Source organism: Erpetoichthys calabaricus, chromosome 8 (assembly GCF_900747795.2).
Source record: "Erpetoichthys calabaricus chromosome 8, fErpCal1.3, whole genome shotgun sequence".
NCBI classification, from domain to species: Eukaryota; Metazoa; Chordata; class Cladistia; order Polypteriformes; family Polypteridae; genus Erpetoichthys; species Erpetoichthys calabaricus.
Window position 1 is genome coordinate 136508194 of NC_041401.2, and position 20566 is coordinate 136528759.

The 20566-nt window shown below is 43.3% G+C and overlaps 1 protein-coding gene across 1 annotated transcript; it reads left to right on the forward strand.

Annotated features, from left to right (window-relative positions):
• The first annotated feature begins 2037 nt into the window (after positions 1 to 2037).
• Positions 2038 to 18397, forward strand: LOC127529018 (beta-1,4-galactosyltransferase 1-like). Its single transcript, XM_051931259.1, has 4 exons — positions 2038 to 2255; positions 3465 to 3574; positions 12763 to 12880; positions 18262 to 18397. Exons 1-4 carry the CDS (start codon positions 2038 to 2040, stop codon positions 18395 to 18397), a joined length of 582 nt encoding a protein of 193 aa, XP_051787219.1.
• Positions 18398 to 20566: the final 2169 nt, after the last annotated feature.

Below are 20566 nucleotides of genomic sequence, written 5' to 3' on the forward strand. Positions count from 1 at the left end.
ACAGGCTTCAACCCATCCATTCCATCCTTCCATTATCCAACCTGCTATATCATAACTACAGGATCACGGGGGTCTGCTAGAGCCAATCCCAGCCAACACAGGGTGCAAGGCAGGAAACAAACCCCGGGCAGGGTGCCAGCCCACCGCAGGGCACACACACCTTCTCACCAAGAACACACACACACCAAGCACACACTAGGGACAATTTCGGATTGCCAATGCACCTAACCTGCATGTCTTTGGACTGTGGGAGGAAACCGGAGCACCCGGAGGAAACCCACACAGACACAAGGAGAACATGCAAACTCCACGCAGGGAGGACCCAGGAAGTGAACCCAGGTCTCCTTACTGCGAGGCAGCAGTGCTGCCACTGCGCCACCGTGCCGCCCATTCTCTGAACAATGGAAAAAAATAACATTTTATTTCTACAAAAAAAAAAAAGTAAAACAGTAAAAGATTTGCTTTAAACAGGCATTAAAAACAATGCAAATGTTTAATGTGAACGTGAATGTGGCTCCACTTGTCCGGCATGCTTGGCCTTTGTTCATTCCAAACTATGTCTTGCAAATGCAGGTGGCTTTGCACTGACATCTTTTGCACTGACATCCTTAAAGAGAGTCCAGAAATTATAGAAATGGCATCAACTGAACTTCGGCAACAAGATATGCATGTGCACCGACATGGGGAGGGGGGCAAAGAAACATATAAATAATAATCTAGGAAGAAGAATCAAAAAGAGTAACCCTCAATGCTAAAAAATTAAAAAAATTTTAAAAAAAATTTCTTCAAAGCGAGAAAACTGGCACCGTGCATTCATTGGATAATAAAATTGTATTTTTTGCATATATTAGCAGTGATAGGGTAAAAAGGAATCATGGGTAAAGGTTTGAGATAATCAAGTCAGTTTAAATCATTGAAGTTTTGGTGACATTGAGCTAGTAAGTTTATTTCTTGGGCCTAAATGTAATTTATTTGGTTACAGTTTATGGAGCTGCAGAGTTAGTAGTGCTGTCACCTTTACTGTAAAAAGTCTGCTCTCTGGGAGGCGTAAATACTGAGCTACCCAACCTAAGAAAAAACCAATAAAGAATCCCACTGTGCCTACATGTTTTCCAAGATGTCACACCACAAATATGCAACTTTCTGAGAGTCACAGTCAGTGACAATTCAATTGAAAGCATCTTTGAGCAGCAGCCATCATGTGCTGACCAATTCACTGATGTCCTGGGCTGTGAAGAACTTAGAGCTGCTTGCGCTTCATGTTGATACAGCTTCATCTGTCTGATAAATTAATTTTTGAGTTGCAAACTTTGCAGATTCAGGATATGATGGCAGGAAAGTGAATTCCAACACCTTGGACTAGCATGTGGCTTTGAAATATGCATGCAACGTTTTAATTTGGATGCTCGCAGTGTGTTGATGTGCTGCAAGTTTCCTTAAGCTAAACTGAAAATATTTCTCACCATTTTTAAAGGGGCATGTAAATAAGGTGCTGGATGTGCGAGTCACCCTTAACATTCATGCCTAACTTTTTTTGTATTGTTGGCTAAAGCACCACCTGAAGCAGTTGCTTTGTCATCTAACCCCACAGGCTGGCCTGGCAGAGCAGGACTGGCATATCTCACCTGTATGGCTGGAGTGCCTGTTTCAGTTGGCAAGATGACAATGGAAATATCAGAAATTTTAGACTTGTAACTTGGGAGGCCCATGCCAGTAAGCCTGAGGACACAGACGCTCATGTTGAAGGGGGGGGGGGCTTACTAGTTGGGCCAAGGGACATAGCGGGTACACTGATGTCACATATGCCCACCCTAGCCCTGTCCCTGCATGCCATTTGTGCATGCCACAGGTTCAGGGTCAGGAGCCTGAAATTTCCCAAGGGACAGACCACGTGACTTGTCCAGCAGTGAGCGTACAATCAAGGACACAGAGCCCTTGCACATATCGCTTGGATGGTAGGTCAACACCTAGTGAGAATGCCCTTGGTTAGCAAGGTGAGGATAAAGCCAGGCAGCATCCATAAGAAATGAGACTAACATGTCAAATTTCACTTGTCTTTTGACACAGCACTGCGAGGAGAAGTTCAACCGTGCCAAGCTCATGAACATTGGCTACACAGAGGCCCTCAAGGAGTATGACTACAACTGCTTTATCTTCAGCGATGTGAACCTCATTCCAATTGACGATCGAAACATCTCCAAGTGCTACAGCCAGCCCAGGCACCTTTCTGCGTTCATCGATAAATTTGGATTTAGGTGAGCTGGGTGGTGTGGGACAGTGGGCAGGACTCCATCATGGCTGGAACGGGCACACTGACCTCTTTTTGTGGGTCTGAAATGCATAGCATGGCATAGCAACTGAAACTTGCATGGCGAGGAGACTTTGGTTAAACCCCTGCCTACCGCTTTGGCTTTTATATAGTGCCTTTAACAGTGAGGACCCATTAACATAAGTACACCAGAAAGGGGCAGAAGGTAAGATAAATGATTAACATAGTGGTCCAGTCGGGGAGCTGGAGATGTCCTGCCATGAAATGAGAAGAGAATGGAGGATGGGCAAAACACAAGACCACCAGACCCTGAGAAACACACCCAACAATAGACTAAAGGTCTGAAGTGAGGGGGTGTTGTTAAGCCATTGGTATGGGGGGGGGGGGGGCACTTTTGAGCTATAGACATTGAGATGGTGAGCACCATGCAGCATCAGGTCCAGTACTGGAATACAAGTTCATAGTGGGGGGCACCTTTAAGCTACAGATATGGGAGTCATCATTGAGGTAGAGGTCCAGAGTGGGGGGTGCACTTTTAAAGAACCTGAGCGCCATACCACTTTATGCCCACAGTAAGGGTTAGTATGATCAGGAATTTGTATAGGGTGTGTGCTACTGACTGGTTGAGGGTGAGATGGGAGTATCATTGATCTGTATGTCCATAGTGGGAAGGGGGTTATCTATTTAGGTACAGGTCTTTGGAGGGGGTGCCATTGAGCTACAGGTTCACGACTGGGGGTTGCCATTGAGTAACAGACTCAAGACGGAGAAGGGGGTGCCATACAGTGTTAGGTCCTCAGTAAAAGGGTGCTGTTGAGCAATTTATCCTGAGATTGGGTGCCATTGAACTACAAGTCCAGACTGGGGACCCAACATTAAGCTTCAAATCTAAAAGTAAGGGAGGACTTCAGACTGGGGGTTTGCCATTGAGCTGCAGACCTCAGACTGAAGAAGTCATGTGAAGCCACCAACTTCAGGGTGAAGGAGCGCCACTAAGCAAACGGGATGTCACAGTCAGTCTGCATAAGTATGTCACATATTTGGGTGCAGGAACAGCTAAAGCATCAGTGGATCTTGTTTATTCAGGGGCGATCATGTTCACAATTAGCTGGTCAAGTGAAGTGCGTGGACGGGGCTTCTTCTGAACTGACCACCTCGCCGCTTCACTCTTACTGCTTTGTCTTGTTGCCCTTAGGTTGCTATACAGCCAAAACTTTGGAGGCGTCTCATCATTCAGTAAGGAGCAATTTAAAAAGATCAACGGCTTCCCCAACAACTACTGGAGCTGGGGTGGTGAGGACGATGCCACCTGCTTCCTGCCATCTCTGTGTTTCAGTTGCTGTCTACTTCTGGACATGCCCTCCTGCTGCCATCTTCTCTTTTTGTCTGGTTTCCCTCCATCTGGTCTGTCACTGTGTCCCTGTGTGACCCTGAGCACATGTGTTAGCCACTGCACTTGGACAGGGCCTCAGGCTAGTATGCACCCTAGAAATGCACTATATAAGATGAAACCTTGGAACACTGCATTTTTTGGAGTAGGTATGGATTCTGGTGGTGCACTGGACTTCTCCTCCATGTGTATAAAATGATCTCATTGACTTGTGGTCATGGTGTACACAAAGAGTCCACGTGGTGAGGAGCTCCAAGACCAAACACTGCAATGGCAGCTCAGGAGTGTGGCCTATACTGAATCAGTGCACTGAGGGCCCGCCACTCAGTTACACGGCACAGACAGTAAAACCAAACTGGAAATGCTCGGTGGGCATGAAGGTGAGAAACAAATTACCAAATGTGCAGGTCGAAATGCCTGAACACAGCAAGCCTGGTGGCACAGGGCAACTCCACGTCTAAACAAATGGCGTACACTGTAAGGTCACACAAATGGGGGGCACCAAAAAGGGTTGTCGTATGAGGCATCCTTTCTCTGTGTGTCATTCTGTGCCACTGCTCAAACGGTTCTTCAGACTCCTGACATATTTAGTATGTAGCAAGATGGACACGGCCAGCAGCGTTCACACTGCAGCTAAATGGGCCTTAATTCCGGTTTTATGTCCGATTTTTGTAATTGTTCGTTAATTTTTCAACTGATCCAAATCTGACACGAGTGGGAGCACAGACAGATGTGACATAACAAACCACTATGGACGCCGCTGACTGCTGCACAACTTTGCATTTCCAGAAGATCCCAATTTGAGAGCTCAAACACAGGTCATACTCAAGGACGTGACACTCTGGATTGGAGATAGCAGCACACTCAGCAGGCAGCCAAAGCCAATATGAAAGGCTGACATTTGATGTGCTTCATTGCCATTCACACGTCAGGATCAGGAATGGGTTGTGTTTGCACAGAGTGGAGCTCTCACTTTTTAGTAATTTTAGCAGTAGCAACAGAGCTCTGAATTTCTTTTACTGACCACTCCTAGCACTAGTATCTGCTGTGGCTGCCATAGCACAATCCACTCCGCTCCATTCCATTAGCACTGACAGGGCTGCCAAATATCACTTGGAATCGCAACCTAAAAGCTCTGTCAGAGTCACCCAAAAGCTGCCTAAATGAGGCAGATTATAGTGCCATGCCGTTTGTATCAGTGCACAATACTGAAACACACAGACACACCAGACCAGAGGGCACTCCTACATGGCAGTTACTAAGAATTTCACAAAACATGACAACTAAGACAAATGACCACCACTACTATCTGTTACATAATGCCTTTCACTATGTATCATGTCTGTCACAAGTAAGAATTTAATAGGAGGGGAGAAAATGAGGACCTGCACTCTTAAAAATAAAGGTGCCTTAGTGGATCTTCAGAGCAATGCCAGAGGGGAGCCATTTTTGCTTCCTAAAAAGAACAATCCAGCTGAAGACTCTTCATTGAGGTCCATAGCAGGCTCCATAAATATAAGGGAATGACAACAGTTCCAACAGTGGGCTTTGCTCGCTGCTTACAGTCACACTAGCTAAGCACAGGCTTGCTTGATCTGTCATATCCTGCCTTCTAGACATTAAAGATTTCTGTTTTGTCCACATTGTTGGGAACTCTTTAAAGCCCAAAGGCCCAATACAGCGAAGCCTATCAGAATGAAAAGGCCCCTTGTCACACGATGGCTCATTTAGAGGCCTCACAATCCATTAAAGTGCCATTGTAGAGCCAGTGTGTGCTGAAGAGTTCTTGGTCTCTGGGGTGAAATGTCAAAAAAAGAGTCAAGGTACCTGGCAAGGAGCTTAATTCACACTTTGTGTGTCTTTATTTGTAAAATTCACTTTACATTTGTGTACATATTTGAAGGGAAGAGAGCCATGTGACCAGTTGGGGCAACTTAGCAAATTTATGACCCCAGTAGCTGTGCTACCCATCTAAGACGGGCTAAAATCTAAGCTATTGCATAGACATCTTGTTTTTTACTGGATACATGGGGTGTTCATTTGTTCTGCTATAATAAAAGGCGCCTGATCCCTTTACGTCACCGCAGCTTTTTCCTCTTTGGATAGAGTCTCATGTTTTTGTTGCTCCCTCTCAGCGTCACTTGTTGAGCTGACCATTCTTGTAGTTAAAAGTGTTGTGCTGGGAATGTGTGGTGGTGGTCGCTGCCACATTGGCCTGGTTTAGTGACTGTGGCCTAGTTGTGTCGGGGCTTTGGTTTCTATTTTGATTTCTTGTTGATGTCACTCTTCCATTGCCCACAACATGAGGTAGCATTATACTATAATGACAGACAGACAGACACTTGTCCTTTTCTTAAGGTGGACATAGCAAGTTACATAACAAGTAGGGGGCTTAGTTAACCAAAGGCTGCATGTAGGGGCACTTTACAGCCCATTCCCATTCGAAGAAAGCCTGGACTGGGGGCAGATTTGAATTAAGGTAATTGCCCTGCACCCATTGGTCCAGAGGTACACCAAAGAAGAAGAAAAAAAGATGAGGCCCCTAGCCTCCCTCTCGCCATCACCAAAGTTGAAGAGCCGTCAGCTGTGCCACCCCAATGCAAAAACACTGAACAAAATAAGACAGTGTGCCACCTGGTACAATGTCACCAAGGTCATATTACTATTATATCGTCAACACTTATTCTAACTCTGCTAATTATTTATTTCAGCACATTACCCATTCTGTTAAGTGCAGTCATTAGAGTGGTAGGAACTGAGCACAATTTTTGGAGCAGTGATACACCATGGCTTACCCTGGGACCCACCACATCCCACTACCATTAAAACCAATAGAAACTTCTGACCCACTGGTTGCAACCCAGGACCCAAAAGTGGGTTGTGACTCTGTGGCTCAGAAACACTGACCTGTAATACATAAATAAACATGCCCGTTCTCCTCATTAATGTAAAACAGAATGGCGGAGGAAGTTCTGAACTGCAGTACCTGCCAGTGTGGAACAAGTATGGGACTGAAGACATGTTAGTAAAATACATAATAAAGAGTATAAATGCGGAATATCATACCGTATAGGAGTCTGTCACGACATAACCGTCTCTCAGCAGGAAAACTGCAACGTCACACATTGCACTGATTGGTTGATCAGACAGCCATGTTTGTTTATGTAGACTAGGATACAGTAAACAGAAATGACAAGTAAATGTTCCAAATTAATCATTATACTTTGATTTCACTGAACTTTATGCTTATATTAGACTTATAATTTTATTTCACTGACCAAAATGTAATTTATGTGTTTACTGGGCTGTTTGATAAGATCATAATTACATTGTCACCATCACTGTAAACTGCCTAATAGGCTGACAGATTAACACAGAGCTATCCTTTCCCAAACTCACTTATACTGCCATTAAGTTGTCATTGTTTTCTACTGATGCAGGTGAGTGTAACTGCAGCCCGCAATGCCTATGAGGCCAGTTACGTAATGCGCCAAATATCATATAATGCTTGCAACGTCAGTCACAAAATACCCATCAAATGCCGAGTTACAATATAGTTATATTTGGATTGTGGGATGGTAATCATGACTTACATTGAGGGCATAGCGTGATGTTGTGAGAGTCACGTGACCTACCTAATGTGGGCTGCAGTTAGATGCATTTCCACATCTCCACTCATATGACAAGAATTTGTGAAATGCAACAATTAAAGAAAGCCTGCTAATTAGACCCAACTTCTGTGTTTGTCAAGACATCTTGCCAAGTGACTTCTCTCTTGTATTCACAGTTTTCTTTGTTTAGGTTCCTTTTTATGTTTGGTTTGCTTCATTATAAGGCTTCTCTGTATGTTTATTATATTTATTTATGTAATGTGTATAATTCTTTGTTATTGTGTAGTAATGTCTCTGTGTGTATTGATGACCTGCTATGTCCCTTGTGTTTTGGGTGTGGTTCCCCAAAAGGCGGGACCACTTGTCTGTGCTGAACTGCCCCTAATGCGGTTCATTGTCATTTATGCATTTGGTGTTGATGAATGCTCCTTGTCATTATTGAAATATTTGTTGTTTATGTGATTTTCTGGATTTCTGAGTGCCATTATTAGATTCTGTTTTGTGCTGTTTTGAGTTTTTTGTGGAATAAATACTTTATTTTATAAGGGTTGTTCATCTGCCTCTTACGGCATATACAGTCAAAGGTTGTCGGTTGCCCTTTCACTGTTGGGGGCATCAGCTACAGTATTTTGGGACTTACTAGTTGTGGCCAGTTTCCCTTTTTTAGGGTCTCTCCTGGGACAGCCCCGAATTAGGTATGCCTGTACTGGGTGCACCAGTGAAGAGCCTGGCCTGCTCCTCACCAGTGTGGAAGCTCCTGTGGATTTCATTTGGGAAGACGTTGAGAGTGATGATTCCACTCAGAGCATCATTGAGCAGTCACCGTTGTGAATGATGAATTCCCAGATGTTCTTCACTGTAAATAATCTGCAGTCAGCATGTTAATGGTCGTCTATTAGGTCACATCTATCTTATGAATTAATTTCAGTACAGTCATATCAGATTTGAATCTTTTGCAGAAGTAGTTTGAACAGTCAAACAAAAAAATGGATACTAACTAAAAGTTGGAATTAGGATTTGCAGTTTAAATGGAGCTTCACCAGCCAGTGGTAGCAGATGGACTCAGCTTTACCATCAGGAGTTTTCCCTGGCATTACCCAGAGACTGTGGTGGCAGTTGCCCCAATGCTCCCCAGAAATGACGTCTATGCACCTTACAATACAGTTATGTGAAAAAGTACACCCTGTGAAATGTGTTTTCTTTTTAAGATATATGGAAATATCATTGTGGATTTGGTCTTCATTTAAACAACATCTGTAGAGGAAGGTGATGTAAAGCATCAGGCTACATTTGCATTTGTAGTCAAGTCGACTGTTTCATTTAAATAAACATAAATGCAGAGTTCTCATGTAGAAAAAGTAAATGCACACCTCCATTTATGACTACCTCAAATACCTCAAATTAGAATAAGGTACAAACTATTGGAACATCATGAGAGAACATCTTGTCTACCCAGTGTTATTTATACTCACTCACTCACTCAGGCTCTCTGCGGCCTTCACAAAGAAAGCTCCAGTAGTCTGTAGTAGTGGTAGTCGTAGTCCAGTAGCTCCAGTAGTGGGATTTCAGAAGATCTCCAAATGACCAGAAATCAACCATTCCACTGTCTAAAAGATCATCTACATGTGGAGAAGATTTCAAATGTCTGCCAGCTTGTTCAGGTCAGATCTCCAAAACGAACTGAGCCCAAGAACAGAACACAAGATGTGAAAGAAGTTTCTAAGAACCCCAGAATTACATCACGGGTCCTCCAAGTTGCTCTCGCCACTGTTGATGTTAAATTGCACAATTAGAAAGAGGCTGCACAAGGTACACATGTGCCATGTGAAAACCTGAAAGAACATCAAATCAAGACTAAGGTATGCCAATGAACACCTAGGTATAGACCAGGATTTCTGAACAATGTGCTCTGGACAGATTTGGAAAAGATAAGAGTTATTTGGGCACTGAACCAGAAGATATGCTTGACAGAAAACAAAGACAATTTGACAAGAAAAACCTGAAAGTAACTGTAAAGCATTATGGTGGAAATGTTGGAGCTTGGCAACTTTCCATCATGGAATTCACTTGGAATTCTTCATTGTGCCAGAAGGGACTTGAGGATTATGTGAGACCATCTGTCAGAATATTGAAGGTCACTGAAAGTGGACCTTGCAACATGACAATGACCCTACGTATACCAGTAAATTTACCAAGGAATGACTGAAAAGATAGAAATGGAAAGTTGAGGAATGGCCCAGTCAAAGCCCAGCTCTGAATTCCATTGAGATGCACAGTGAGGGGATTTGAAACAACAAGGAGCCCCTCAAACATCACACAACTGAAAGAATTCTGCATGGGGGTGGGGAGTGACATCATAGACCTGAGGGGGCAATGCCAGCTATTAGAGCCAAAGGTTGGCTTACTTTTTTACACACAGAAATGGCATTCCAATTCGCTTTTCACTGAATGAGTTATTGCAAGTCAAATGTTCATTTTTTGTTCAATTAAAACACCCTTTTTTGACAGATACTGTTCCAATGAAGGCCAACTCATTTCATGGGATGTACTTATTTTCGCACATGTGTGTGGTTTTATCCTGGTAGACTGGCCGTCTTCTCTCCTCTGTATTATGCAAACCCTAACAGGATGGCACAACCCCACACTCTGACCATACTGTCTGGGTTGACTGCTACTGTAGGTCAACATGCCACCCTTTGTTTGACAAGCATAACCCCAGGCAATTATATAGAGACAGAGCAGCAGAACAGGCAGGGGAGAAAGTTACACAATAATCCATGACACGAGTTATAGATAATGTGTCCCAAAAATAAGCAAGCAGAAAACAAATGCTGGCAAAATAAAAAAAACATACAACCTACTTCATGTTAAGCATCCAATATGCTCAGATTGCCCGGTGGCTTTCTGTCTTAGTGTCTAGCATGCTGTCTGCATATGCAACAGAAAATGGCCTCTTCTAAGCATAGACAATGGCAGAACTTGAGAGAGACTGAGAGAGGACCCCTCTTCTCATTCTGACTCTGCAGTACCCCGACTCACCAATAACTCAGCACAGGCACAACCACGCACTCAGTTCAGCTTTGTTCCTGTCAGCATCTGTTGTACACATGTAGTTTCAGATAAACAAGGATGAAAAGATAAACAGGTAGTTAAGTCGTAAACTGCCTTTCAGTCCAGGCTTAGGTCGGCCTATTAATGACCTTTCATCTCAACCCACCTTTATTCCCCCAAGCTAGCTGACCAATCAGTTTCTGAGATTTCATCTATTCTTGTTCCAACCTGTAGTAAGTACAGCAATTGGTTTCTAAAGCATTCTATTTTTTCTTAGTACATACTGTATTTTTATCATAACGTTATTTCAACATCATCATAACAAGTGTGTAGTCCTCAGTTGTGCCAAGAGCATCAGCCATGAAGTTCAAAACCTGTAACATGTTTGTAACCTGCTTGGATCTCTGGGTCAATGTTTGTTTGGTTCTCACTAAAAGTTGCAATTTTGTTGATGTAAGCTTGCCTACTGGCCTAGAGGACGTCTGGGTGGAGTGACACCAACTTCTTATTCCAAACTGCCACTTTACCGAGTGCCCAGCTGACTAGCGTCACGGCCTCGTGTTTAATTTAATTTCTCATGACATCAATGCTTTATCATTTATTCGTGTAACCAAGACTAAGTTAAGGATTAATGTGTTTTTATTTTAGACATCCAGACAGATCCAAGTGCCCGCCATAGGCTTTGGTTTGGAGGGCAGGTCTGTGTTGCTTGAGTTGCTCAGTTATTTCTGCCCATTTTGACTGCAGGTTTTTATTCTTTTTTGATCTGTCATTTTTCTTTTTTCTCTGTTAGCCGTTTGAAATTTTAAGATGGAAGGAATATGCTGACATAGTTCTCCTAAAAAGCACCACGCTTGTTATTTTCAAAAGTACATTTATTTATATTGTTAATAGATTAAAGATGCATTGTTGTTTATATCAATGTTTTTAAATTTAATTTTTATACATCGGAACAGCCCATGGCAGCTGGCAGCTTACTGGAAAACATCTCAGCTCTCCTGAAGGTCAGCCCACCTTGCCTAGAGATGTTACAGTGGTGGCGGGGGGGTCTCCTGGATTTGCCAGTTCATCAAACTGGGCAACAGCAAACCTAGTCATACCCAGCCTGCTCACTTTACTGTCTTCTGTAAATCAAGCCCGTCCCATTCCACCAGGCTTATCTGATTCCAAGGAAAAGGAGCTCCCATGAAATGAGATCATAAAAGTCCAAGCACATAGCCATACGCCAAGGTCCACTTCTACTTGAACAAATAAAGGCCTTGCTGAAGGGCATGGTGACGGGTGGCTCCCAGTGGAGTTGTGAACGGTGGACTGGTTCAGCCCCTTCAGGATGGCACCTGCCTCACATCTGAATCTGTTGTCACGCTTGGGTTACAAGATTGCACAGAAGACCAGTGGAAGTTGAAGAAACTCGAATTTTTATTCAAACACTGCAAACAAACATTTATCTTTTAAAACTGTTTCAAACGTGCTCCTTGAAAGAGTTTACACCTCCGCTTCGGAGGAATACGTGCGAGGAGCACCAGAGGTCTGAGAGAGAGAAAGAAGCAGAAAATCCATTTTTAACCACAGAGAGAAGTCGGCACAGGCTTTTTGACAAGGCGGAGTAGCGCGCGGGAGGCAGATTACGCAACAGAGCCGGCCAGAAGGAAAAGGAGAAATGTGAAGGTAGTCTGTTTAAGTTTCCTAGGGCTTTTTTCAGGGGCGTCTGTATCTTTTTGGGGGTAGGATTAGCTTCGCAGCTCACACTGTGTAGATTGTCTCCTTCCAGATGGACACCTGCCTGCTTCACTTTGAGGCCCTCAGGGGTTCTGACAGATGATTGAACATGACACACACATCGGCTGGCCCGCTGACCCCACAGTGAGAAGTACCCCTTGGACAGTAATACTCCACTATATTTTCCTCAGTAAAAACCACCTGGGGCTACAAAGACAATACAACTCCAAAAAGCTTGTAATATGCTTCCTCTTCCATTTGATATTCTTTCTCTTTCCTTTGTCTTCCTCTTCTTGTTCTTCTTCCTCCTCCTCCTACTCATCTTCTTGTTGACAGGATTATTGATTTGATTTCTTCTCATGATGGTTTGCATCCTGAGGCTTTTTCTAATTTGAGCCCATGGGGTGGCTGCCTCCTCAGCCTCAGCAGTCATAGCTGCTCCTCCTGGCAAGAGGGAATGTTTGACTCCATTATCAAGTGTGCCATCAGTCTGTGCACTAACAGCGGGTATCGTCTCATAGGCCTCACTGCTGCTCCAATGGTGGTCCTGTTCACTGCACATAGTGAGCCTCATGATTAGACCCCTTGTTCACTGAGGCTTTGGCGTCCCCTTCTGGTGACCCTGGGTTTGAACTTCTTAGGGGCTGACAGAGGTTGTGAGTTGCCTTAGGGCCGGGTATGTGTGTGGATATCAGAAGTGTCCCCTCCTTGATGTCTCCTTTACTTTTTTGGCAGGATTATTTTTTGTGGCATGAACCTGTCCCGGCCTAACAAGCTCATCGGAAGATACCATATGATCGCCCATGACAAGGACAAGAAGAATGACCCCAACCCTCATAGGTATTCTGACCCCATGATAAGTTTTCTGCTTCTACTGTCTGGTTAAACAAAGGGCAGTGGGCATAGTCTGGGCAAAGTCGACAAAACTAGTGAATAAAGCAGGAGGCTAGAAGCTTTTGGTCATAATGGCCATTAGGTGATGGGCATGTCCCACATGGGGCAAAGATAGATAGACAGATGTGAAAGACACTATATAAAAGATGTTAAAGACACTATATGATAGACAGATTGATGATAGATAGATTTGAAAGACATTATATTATAGATAAAAGCTGCTTCAGTTTGTCTCCCCAAGAACTGTGCCCTGATCAAATTTTTTTCATCAACCACCATTGGTCATGGTCATGAGACAGCACACAAAAAGGAAATGACCAAAGATAAAGGAAATTGTGAATGGTGTGGAGAGTTATGGCTGACATATTGTTGTTTTTTTAATGGCTGGCCTCACTGAGCACTCCGTTGTCCTCATTCTTTGATTTATGTCGCTTAGTTATGACAAAGGAGTCATATGGCTCCTTTGTCTTTAAGTCATGGGCGGAGATTCTGCATGGTAGGTGGGCTGACAAATAATTGGAGATCAGCTGGCACAGCAATGTATGCATTGGAAGCACATGGCGCAAGCAGAAGAGAAGCTTGTCTGTCTGACTTCTCGTGTTTTTTGTACCAAAAGGGCCAGAAGTGGCTAAATGACCACATAAGGAAAGCATCAGAAGAAAGTTTACGTGCTTTGAATTTGAAACTGGACCTTCCACCATCCTGCTTTAGAAATGGCATTAGGCAGGTGATGAGCAGTGCCAGGACTTGACCAGTCCTAGTGCTTGGAGTTCTGCCCAAAGAGTCATTGTCATTTGTCATCCCCTGCAAATGCTAACAGCCTCAGAGCAGCAACACACAGCAGATGCCACCATTGAGCTGAGGTTGTGTAACACAGTGACGATTTAAGTGCAGACCGGGCAAGCCACTTGTCTTGAGTTTTCAAAATTAAAGAGCCGACTGAATTCAATGGAACAGTCCAAACTATTTAATTACAAAAGCCACCTGAATAAACTCTTCAGGAATGATAAGCTCCCTCATCCTCCAAATAAGAATGTTTAACAAGTCAATAAAACATAAATGTTAAAAACCTGCCAATGGACCGCGTAAGTGTGTCATGAATCAAGAGGAAGACAAGGACGCATCTGTCGGTGTTATTGAGTCACTGATTCAGTTTGGGTTTATCATTCAACTTATGGGAAGAGAAAGGAAATGTGATGTGCAGGTACACAAGAGCACTGCACAGAAACATTCGATAACATCTTTAAATGCATTCATTTCTGCACACTTCACTGTGTTGTAGATTTCTTTTTAAGTGATGAATTGGCCATTTCTGTCCATCAACCTCCATTCAAAATACCAGAATGACAACGCAAAAACACTTGACCAGAAAGGTCGGCATATTTATTAATCATCAAAACCTGAAGTCTTCTTCCTAGAAATTCTCTGATGCTTTGCTGTGGCTCTACAAATTGTGCACAGGTCCATCCTGTTTGCTTTAATTCTCCGTGAGATGTCCACCTGTGGCACACTGAAATGTATCGGACATCTTTAAAAAGGCACACCATGTATAAAAGGTCCCACAATTCACATTACATAGGACAAAAACCAAGCCATGAAGCCCAAGGACCTCACTGTAGACATCCACAATCAAACTGTGGTGAGGCATCAATCAGGGCAAGGGGATAAAAATGTTCCAAATAGCACTGTGGCTTCAATAATTGTGAAGTGGAAGAAGTTTGGAACCATCTGGATTCCGGCCAAACTGAGTAACCAGGCAGGAAGGTCCTTGATTAGAGAGGTGGCCAAGAATGCAACGGTCACTCTAACAGATGTTAGCTTCAGATGTCCTCTGCTGAATTGAAACAACCTGTCAGAAGGAAGACCATTTCAGCAGGACCACATCACATTCACATCATTGTGAATTTCCCCTTGGGATTAATAAAGTATCTATCTATCTATATATCTATGAGGTGTTTATGGGTACTCGGAAGTCACTTTTGAGTAAAAGGCATAGGATTGTTTCAAGGACTCTTAGAACTTGAGAAAAGCGATTCTCTGGTCTGATGAAATAAAATTGAAGTCTTTGGGCAGAACTCCAAGCACTAGGACTGGTCAAGTCCTGGCACTGCTCATCACCTGCCTAATGCCATTTCTAAAGCAGGATGGTGGTAGAATCGTGTTCTGTGGGTGCAGGGAGTCTGGTCAGAATTGGTGGAAGAATGAATGTAGTCAGATACAGAGAGGTCCTTGAAAAAAACCTGTGATCTCGGACTGGGCCGACAGTTCAGTGACCTGAAGCATACAGCCAAGACAACGCTGGAGTGACTTCAGGACAGGTCACTGACAGCCACTGAGTGGCCCAGACTTAAATCTTATGGAATATGTGTGGAGAAAGTTGGAGATGGCACTTCACAAACACTTCTTATCCACTCTAATCGAGCTGGGGAGGATCTGCCAGGAAGAGGGGAATCAGCTGCCAAAATCCAGGTGTACAAAGCTGAGAAGACTGTCAAAGGAGCTTCTACGCAGCACTGAATGAAGGTTCTGAAATCCTACATGAATGAGATATTTCATTTTGTGGACCCCTTTCTGATCACATCACTGTCTACTGTATATTCATGTACTTCACTTATTACATATCATCCTGCCTAGCAGTACTACAGTCACATAATATTAAATAGCACACGGTATATTATTATACTTGTATTAATATGCATATTACAATATATTTGTAGATCGCTAAGATCACAAGGCTCAACTACGCAATATCCTACATAAAAGTATGCATTTCATTTGGACAATGACAGGAAACCGGGGGTGCATAGTCCTTGTCTTGTTATGCGTCTTTAATACCCAAAGTCCAGAAGAAGCAGCTCAAGCCTTCCGACTATGTGATGCCCCCACACATCTCTAGCTCTCTCTCTTATGCCAGTGTTCAACCACACAGATTCCACTGAAACGAAGCAGTTTTGTCTAAACTCACAGCAATAAGCAAAGGTACCGATAAGGCCAACGGGAAAGTTTAGAACTGTTACTGCCACAAATCAAAGTCAGGGTTGTAGAACACTGTGATACCTACAACAAACAAATGCATTCAGTTAAAAAAAAAAAAAAAAAACATTACAATGATCTGCTGCTGCCCACATCACTCTGTCTGTCACAACCTCCTCTAGTGGGTATTGTTGGAAGTGCTTTTTTGGGACTTGTGTGCTTTGGAACTCCTAATTCATGACACAGTGGAAGTTGATGGAGCCTTGAAAGTTGATGACAGCAATTCCTGCAGGTGTCCCAAATGTTGCTGATTACTTGTAGATCCTGTCTGTATAAAAGCAAAGCATAAACACAGTGTGTGTGTCTAATCCCACCATAGCAGGATGTGGACATTGCTGCTATCATAATGCCGAGGGAGACAGACAGACAGGCAGACCTGTATAACCCTTAAAAGTGCAAGTCTTTCCTATCGAGAAATTGTAAAGAAAGCCAAGATGTCGGTGAGGGTGGTGGTCTACACCATCAAAAGGAACTGGGAAACTGGGTTTAAATAAGCAAAGTTTATTAAACAGACTAGTTAAACTTTATAAAAGTAGTCTAGTTAACATTACCCCTATCTTGTCTTTTGATTGGTTAATGTAAAAAGAAAACGGTACAGCAAAAACAAATTAAATTAAATGGCAAATTTTTAGTCAACTGGTTCTGGCACAGATGATGTGGACGCTGATGTGGACACGAAGAGATAAAAAGGAGCAAAGCAGTGGGGACGAGGATGAAGCATCAAATGAGGGATGTGGAAATGGTCAAAAATGCCAATCTGCATGTATCAAAAATTTTAAAAGTGCAAGATTTCCAGGTGAATTCTAATTTAAGCGTTCGCGCACATGTGTTCATGTATTTCACATCAATGACAATTGCTGTTTATCGATGAACTTCCATGCATTCCTTGGGCAGTCACGATGATCTCCGGCACTTCATGGTTTATAAACTAAGCCCTGAATTTATGGCCTAAAGCAGATTCTTGTAATGGAGACCCTCTTTTCAGTTAGAGTTTAGAGTAGTGCACTGCTTTAACTGTTTGAGGCCGACTTTAATTTGCACCCAGAGTCAGCCACTTTTACTGCTCCTCTAGCTCTCGTACTTATCAATGCCACATGAATTACAATTGTGGAGCAATTTTTGGATGCTGATTTAGTCCTCAGGGACAGAGAGTTGGTCTGAGAGGACAGCACAAAGGACAACTCAGCTCACTGCACCATTTTCAGGTTTCATACAGGACCTTCTTCTTTCTGGTTATTTTTTGTGTGGTCGTAAGGCAACTGAAACTGAAGAGTTCCAGCCTACCAAATGATGAGTAAACATCAGTGTTGGTAATGACATCATCATGCAGTCAGTTGTTTGACAGACAAAAGATATTTTTGTTTTGTGAACCTGTTAAGTCAGCAGTTGACAGAAGGCTTCTGACTAACATGTTCAAATGGTGCATGTGAAACACACCCAAGAACTTTAAAACACATTAGGAAAGCATAACTAGTAACGCTGAAAACCTGAAAGAAAAGATAAAAATGACAGAACCTGTGTGCCGTGTCAAGTGAAACGAAACCTGCACTGGGCAGCACATGGAAACGGGTGACATACAAGCACAGAACAGCAACACTCAACATCAAACCAAAATGGCATCATTAAAGATGATAGAAATAATCAACTTCAAAAAAGAAGCTCCATTCCTTGGCTATGAAGACCCCCAAACAAACCAAGATGAATTTTTGAGTCTCAGGACAACCTGTGGAAAAAGAAACAAGTCATAAACAGCTGGTGGACCAGTGTGGCTTGCTTTCTTGACCCCTCCCCCTTGTCTTGTACCACAGACCACTTCTACTGGGTTTGTTGCTTGGCCGCCACATTACGTCGAGCCCTTGCAGTGTCATCCTTATGACTGCCATGTCCACGAGCTCTACTTCTCACTTTCAGATGTTTGCTTTTTAATTTGTTTCTGTCTCGGTCCGTGTCCTCGACCTTTTCCTGCAGTCTGAACTATGGCTGGCTTCTAAGTCACTCTTTAGGATGTGGACACTGCCCCAGAACTGTGCGCCTCATTCCCTGATATAATCTCAGGTGCCCATGGTCAGCTTTACTTTACAGAGCAGCATGGAGTCCCACCAGCTGACACTCACCTGTAAAAGAGCCTGTGCCCCTTCGCCATGCCGCCGACTACTGTGACCTGAAGCCCAGCTGATTGTCTGTCTTGGTGCCAGGGCTAGACACACACTATAGGAAGGGGTTCACCCAACGCCCCAAATGACATACCCACCATGTCCACTTCAGGAAAGGGCAGCTGAGTCTTCTCTATGCAGGTTTGACCGAATGAATAACACCAGATTTACAATGGACTCTGATGGCCTCAACTCCTTGAATTACAAAGTGATTGAAGTTCAAAAGCAGCCTTTATACACTAAAGTCATTGTAGATGTGGGCACCCCCTCCCTTTAATGATGAAAATGTGAAGCCATTTGAGGATATCAAACAATGGATCCCAAAGTGCCTTTGTGCCCACCTCCTCGGTTTGTGTATTTCTGGATAGACACTTCATTACTATACCTTTGATAGATGGGCAGACCTGGTCAAAAGGTCACTTTAGTGGGACCACAGCGCTCAGAGCACCTTTAGATGTAAGCACTCATCTAAGTTGATGACGTAGAGGTCATGAAGTGCCCAGCACAGACCATCAACACTATTAAAGTTTGAAGTGCCCCCTCACCCAAGCAACTTGTCCCATAGGTGATCTGGTCGTGTCTCTTCTCAATAGCACATGTATAGCCATGTTGATGGAGACAATCACCAGGGCTGTCTTAACAGCATTATAAGCCCCTGGGCAAAGCAGTGCACTGGGGCCTCTACCTGCACAACCACATAAAAAGTCAACATACATAGATTAGCATGGGGCCCCTATACCCAGCGTGCCCAAGACGGCCCTGACAACCAATTGTTGTCATCACAATCAGAGGGCTGACCCCAGCTCTTCAACAACAGTCAACTGACCCTTAGTAGTGACGAGCATTATAATCAGCCATTGGTTGGGCCAAGTTGGCCCATAGTTTAGGGTTTATCCTGATGACACATATGACCATCTGATGCTTGCTGTGTCATCAAGCTGCTGCATAATCCTGCAAGAGAAATAAGTAAAATCAGAAATACCTTGTGCATCCAAGTAGGAAGCCACGAAAACCAGTTCATAAAGCCAGGGTTAGGGGAAAGTCCAAGCACTGGTGAATTTGCATCACCTGCAGGGTTGCAGATGTGATCAACCAAATGATGAAACACTATGTGTTCATGTTGCAACCCTCTTAAAACTGCTCTTACCACCCCATGTAAAATTCTTTAGATGCACCCCTGATTGTACCCGCTGACTAGCATCTCTAAACAGCCTATGGTGCGCTTCACACTAAATTGATGTTCAGCATCAGCAGGCAGGTCTTGCGTGAAGTGCGGCACCTGCAACTTGGAGTGTCCCATGGGGTAGCCCACCAGAGGGCGCTATTCCAGCTCAGTGCCCATTGGTTGAGTGTGGGCACACAAAGCCATGTATGTATCTCTGCAGCCAGGATCTGAATGTCAAAAGGGAGGGAATACAGTGTTGAGTAAGATGGGTTTATCCCATTTTATTTTGAAAACTTTATCCTTTCAAGTATGTCCCGTCCTACTTTACAAAGCCAAGGCAGAACCATGTGCATGTTGTCTTTGTAAATGCAGAACAACAGGAAAAACAATCAGTGTATCATTGAGATGGGTCCAGCTGCAGACCTCCACAGCTCCGTGATTTAGTAGCTCCACTGAACAGCATATTGTATTACAGGTTTTTGTCATGTGGTTTACTTGCCACGAGTCAGATAACTTCTCCCACAACTCTGATCTTAACCATAGTGTAACCAGGTGTTATCACTGGCATATAATGGAACACTCAATGGAGTGGAGCTCTGGAGGTCTGCAGCTAGAGTCTATTGGTGTCATCCTGGTGGAGAAATGCGCTGACATCACGCAGCCTGACTGAGTGAGTTGGAAAAAAAATCCAGCAGAGGTTTTGGACCTTTGAAAGGAATCAAGAAATCATTAGAAAAGAACAGAAAAAAGAAAGAATTTTAATTGAATCAATACTCAACATGTCATTTACAGTAGAAAAAGTAAAGCAAGGAAGGAAGGAAGAAAGAAATGACAGTAAGTATTTTATATTGTTTAGTGTGAAAGGTGAAATATCACAGAAAGAAAAAGAAAGAAAAAAAAAATAGTCCATAAGTGTTATAAGGGCAACTGGGTAGGTAGGCACATCACAAGCCTCCTGCAGCTCATTGAGACTCGAGAGGGGAGTGACCGGCATGCTGTCACACATGCTGACACAACTTGCACTCCAAACAACTTGTTAAATTAATTTCATTCAGTCACGGAGGGCAATGATTTTTTTTTTTTACATGAAATCTTCTTCAGTTGATGTGTTCACTTTGTGTCCAGAATACATGACGTAGTTGAGCTAAATTAAGCAAATGTCTTTGTGTAGAATTCAAGTAGCTGGCCTTTCATTAAACCTAAACTCCATATGTTTATTACACACTGTTTTGTTTTTTGTGTTTTTTCATTGAAGATGCACATTTTTCTGGAGTCAGTCCA